Source organism: Pinus tabuliformis, chromosome 2_1 (genome assembly GCF_031772625.1).
Source record: "Pinus tabuliformis cultivar Carrire ecotype Pingquan chromosome 2_1, CPIR1, whole genome shotgun sequence".
In the NCBI taxonomy this organism is placed as follows: domain Eukaryota; kingdom Viridiplantae; phylum Streptophyta; class Pinopsida; order Pinales; family Pinaceae; genus Pinus; species Pinus tabuliformis.
Window position 1 is genome coordinate 433,596,594 of NC_142299.1, and position 5,287 is coordinate 433,601,880.

Here is a 5,287-nt window from a genome sequence, read left to right on the forward strand (position 1 = left end):
CAACAGTGCTTTAGAGAGATGTCATACCATTGAATAAAGACCTTTGGCATGCAAAAAGAATGTATAAGACGATGAAAATACGCTAACAAAAAGAACTACAAGTTTTGATGACGAGGTTTACATAGATGCCACACCTTTCAGCCTAAAACCAATGTGTAAGAAGATGACAAGACGCTAACCAAAAGGAACTAGCATGAATCAAGATCATAGCTTTCACTCAAAATAAATAGTGATCAGTAAGGGTAGTCATGTGGCATAAATAGTGATCAGTAAGGATATTCAAGTGGCGCATCAAATTTATGACAAATGCATCATAGATTACAACTGGATGGTCAAAATCCTCTCCATTTATGACTACAGAACAGCTATAGAGGGTAATCTTTTGTAAGTTAGAAGCTGTAAACCTCTTCGACTATCCGATTTTTTTTGTTTTTATCATTTTTCTTTGTTGTTGTTTTTCTTGAATATAGACCTGGCAATTCAAGCTAGAAGCCAATGGATGACTGTATAAAATTAGGGAGTTCTGTAAGTCATTTTGATGAAAAAGAAGCAGAGCGATTGAATTATGGAAGTGAAAGGCACATAATTATGTATATTTTGATTTCCATTTGAAATATGAATGAGTGTTTTTTTCTTTCTTTCTTGGGGAAAAGCCAAATAATAACACAACTACTCATTTAACACAAGTAATATTCCTAAAAAATTCTATGTATAGACAATTCACAAGTTTTTTTCGTTGACACAGGTTGATAATTTGGTCCTAGGTTACATGGTACAGGTTTGAGCTCAGGTTCAGCAATGATTAAGTTTGATTCAGTTTGAATTTTCCAATAAAATTTGGATGAGGTTCAGCTAAATATGTTTTTTCAAATGAAATACAACATACAAAAATAAGAAATAACATCCATGAACACATGCAAATAGAAATTTTGATTAATAAATACAAAATATATATGAAAAAATGGCTATACTGACACACAACAGACAAGCATGATGGTGTTCCAAAATTTGATAATCGTGCCATGGATCCCAATTTTTAAACAAATTTTAAAACCATAAATCAAACCTGAAATCATTTCTGCTTTTTTTAATGAAATTTTTTATTCGGTTGGACGAGGTTCTTCTTTTAGGTTCAGGAACCTGGAGAAAACTATTTTTTTTGGTTCATTGAATTTCAAACCTAAACCTTCAGGTTCGGTACAAATCCTGTTACTTAGAACCGATTTACTTTTGCAGATATTAAGGGTTTTGCTCACAAGATAAGTAAACCACGAAGGCCACCCAAACTCTATTTAAAAAACTAGCAAGTTGCATCTATAAATGCAAGGGTTCAACCATGGAGAACAAAAGATGTCGTGATTAAACAACAAATCAATATCTGTTATTTGTTTTTTTATGCTGTGCAAAAACTCTTATTATGCAATTTAAAAACCAAAGATGGCAATGCGCTGTAAGAAGGTGATGTGTTGTAAGTGAGAAGCTAAAAATTTCTTGGATTCTCCAGATGTTTTGTTTCTATGGTTTTTTACTAGTTAATTTGTTGAATATATACCTGGCAGTTTAAGTTAGATGTCAATGCATGAATGTATAAAGCAAGGAGTTCTGTAGGTCATTTTGCTGAAATAGAAGCACAGTGATTAACTATTGATAGTGCTGGAAAGACAATCATGTATATTTTGAATTCTGTATCAAAAATATAGATTTTTTTCTTGGAAAAAAAGCATACAATTGGACTACTCATCTAACACTGAAGAAATTCCCTAAATATTTCAACTATAGACAATTCACAAGACTCTTATCAAGTTGGTAAATGTCACTTGGATGTAATATGGATGGTTAGAGAGGAGAAATGTTATCCTTCCCGCGCAAGTTTAATATGTTCTGCTTTTTGTCAGCCCAGCCAATTTTATTGAGACCATAAAAATATCTTAACCTTGCCTGTGATCTGGAAGGTGTGATGCTTGATTACTTGGGGATAAAGAATTAAGATAAGGTTTTGCTCACAAGAAGGTAACCTAAACTCTGTTCAAGAAATGTAACCATTTGCATGAGGCAACCCAAACTCTGTTCAGAAAAAATAACCATTTGCGTATGAAAACTAACCAGTTGCATATAAAAAAGCAAAGACTTCGACCATTGGAGAACAAAAATGTTGTTTAACACAAATTACAATCGGTTATTTGCTTTTTATGCTTACAAAAATGCTGATTATTGAATTAAAGTAAACAGAGAACAGGAAAGATGGTGTTGTACCTCGAAATGAAAAGAAAGCAATACTGTCAAATCATTCATATTTTCTAATATGCTTTTCAAAAATGTTACTGGCAGCTGTATAACTTTAATATTGCAAACACGTTTTTGGACTCTTCTCGCGCTAAGGGAAGCCGTAGAAATTATGAATTGGAGCATTTTCACTCAATGTAAAACTCCTTTACCAGGACTGCACAGGAAAAGTCAGATTGAAGCTTCTGACGAACTATGGCAGCTTTCATTAATCTTTTCCCACAGAGAAAACTCACACAATGTCTCCTTGCCAAGAACCAACTTTCCAGCTTTCCCTTTGCAGTAAATGTCCTGGAGAACTGAGGAGAATTTGGCATTTGAATTAACATATTCTTCCAAGAAACGCTTTTCTGTCAACTGAATAATTTTCGGAAAACACCTTTCTCTTTTCGACGCTTGCAATTGTTTGAACTTCATTGCCTCCAGCACTATATACCGAGGAATCATCCTTCTCTCTAAGCTGTTTGCAAACAGATCTGGGTATTTAACAATATCAGTCAATTCAAGCCTCACAGTCTTGACCAAAAAATCCACATTACGCTTCAGTTTTTCCTCCGAAAGCGTTAGGACCATTGGCCGCTGACTTGCTAAATACAAAATTTGTTGTTCAGAAAAACCTAGGCTGCTCAAACACTGCCGTTTTCGATCTAGTTTCTCTTTCGCTAATCCGAAATATGGACGCAGAGCAATTCTAAACATCTTTGATCCCTTTTTAAACCCTATATCCTCGGCTTGTTTAAACGCCTCCATAACTTTTTCCTCTGAAGCCGTGAGCAAGCGAGGAATCCATGCCAAAATATCTGACAAAGCTTCCCCCTCGACCCCCAATTTCTGCAAAAGTGAAATCGAAAGCCTAAGCTTCTGTTCACTGAGATTAAATATTCGTGTATCAGTAGATACGAGTTTGGAGAGATGCTCTTCCTTCATGAAAGTCCTTAGGAGGTTGAGCTTAGACCGTATGTTTCTTTCAGCTCTGCGAAACAAAAAGGTAGGGTTGTGAAGGACCAACCTTCGAATCTGGGCAGGGCTGGTCAAGCCACAGCCATTTAACAACTCCACAACTTTTTCCATATTCTGACTTGATTTTGCACGAAGCAATTTATTCGTATGTCTAAAGGCTTTAGCAATTTCTTCCGGTGTCAAACCGCATTTATCGATGAGAAATTGAGTGGCAACACCCCTGCCGTCTGGAGTTTTAGGTGGCGTTGCTATTTGAGTGCATATATTAGCGAATTTAAAGTGGGGTTCTGCAGTGAAGGCAGGAAAGCGTAGGAAAGACATGGCCAGTGAAAATGGCGCATCGTTCTTTGCAAATCGTTTGCATATATTCTGAATAGACATGGTCTCCGTTCAATGAAAGGCATAGAAAACTCGATGGCAGAGAGAGCATTAACAGTTACCTGGAGAACGCCAGAGGAATCAATCCTGGGTGCCTTAGGTGTATAAAACTCAGAGACTGGAGGAAGGATTCATAAAACCGAGGGCTGCTTTGCCAAAATCTACAATACATAACACAACAAATTGATAGGGTTTCGTGACAGAAAATTTACCCCTTTAGTGACATTAAGAAGTATGAAAAATGGAACATATTCACTTGATTTTATAATATTGCAAAGCTTGCAGTAAGGTTTGTTGGAAGCTTTGTGCCGTATAAAGTCGTCCCCTAATTAACCTGGAAGCTTTGTGCCGTATAAAGTCGTCTCCTAATTAACCGACGGAGACGAGGCGGAGGAATTCCTTGGAAGGTAAAAAGTGGCCAAAATCAGGGAAAAAAATTCCAGAAAATCTTGTAAAGATAATGTTTGAATCGTGTTTTTGATGGTGGAAATAGATTCAACACGACACCTAAAATTTTGAAGTTTAACAACTATAACTTAGATTTACAAAACTCTTTGCCAAATTTTCTCTAAATATGATCAGAATTTCCATAATTTTCCAAGCAATTCCTCCGGCTAATTAGACTACGACATTACCCCTACCTACCTCCCTGTCCACCATGTCTTCGTACACCAGGAAAATGGCAACGACGTCTTTGTCAATCCTTGGGCATAACAAATAGTACCATAATTGTATCATCTTTGCACTGAACTAGAGAGCCTTCGAGAAAAATAATTTCGAGCAATTTGTGCACCAGGAGTGTGTTGACATTTAGTGGAATAGGTTGTAATGCAACTCATTTCACTCTTTTCAAACTTGGGCGCTACATATGATTCTTAACCCTCCTCACAGGGTTGGTGGGAATCGGGATCCTCTTGTAGAGTGTAGCCGTCGGTTACTGCGAGATATAAACACCTATCCTTAACAACAAAATGTTTGGAAAGTATTTAGTGTTTCATGTTTAAAAGAATGCACTCGGCCATCCATGGATATTGAGTTATGAATTAAACATGGAGGCTCAAGAACGAGACCCTATCTAAGGTTACTTGAGGAGCAGCAAGAGCAAAACAAAATATTTTGTTCGTTAATGATTGATTAACTATGTAGAGGACGCATCAATTTGCAAGCATAGTTGTTTCAGCGTCAGTTTTATGAACATATTCCTTCATGAGAACGAGTAGTTCTCCAATGGCATGAACATATCAGGCAGGTGTGAACATGCAGGGAGCGTGAACACAGGTAATAGGTAGCATGAACAGGTGGCAAGCAGAGGACAGGGTTTTGTGAGCACAGTGGACAGGCAGCGTGAACAAGGTTTCATGAGCACAGAAGCAGAGTAGTAGCATGAGCAAGCAGAGCAGTGAGGCAGTTAACTTCTAAATAAGTAAAAGTTCAGAACATGGAAAACGCTCAGAAGAGCCAAGGCGTAAAGAGCAAGGAAATTGCAAATTTTGTGGAAACAAATCATTTGGGTCAAGTCAAAATTGTTTCAACAAAGAAAATAGGAAGGTGGATTTGGGTAAACGCAAAGCAATATGAGGGCATTTTAAAGTGTAGGATTGCTCGCCTTAAATGGGAACAAATGAAAAGAAAACTAATCAAGATCAAGAAAAAGAAAAAGAAAATA

The 5,287-nt window shown here is 36.8% G+C and overlaps 1 protein-coding gene across 1 annotated transcript; it reads right to left on the reverse strand.

Annotated features, from left to right (window-relative positions):
• Positions 1-2,454: 2,454 nt before the first annotated feature.
• Positions 2,455-3,879, reverse strand: LOC149200749 (transcription termination factor MTERF8, chloroplastic-like). The gene has a single exon (XM_089399634.1). The coding sequence runs from the start codon at positions 3,622-3,624 to the stop codon at positions 2,455-2,457; it is 1,170 nt and encodes a 389-aa protein (XP_089255760.1). The 5' UTR covers positions 3,625-3,879.
• Between the last annotated feature and the right edge of the window lie 1,408 nt (positions 3,880-5,287).

Excerpts from the sequence above, each read along its gene's own strand:
- LOC149200749 (XM_089399634.1), bottom strand. The coding sequence starts at position 3,624 with ATGTCTATTCAGAATATATGCAAACGATTTGCAAAGAACGATGCGCCA.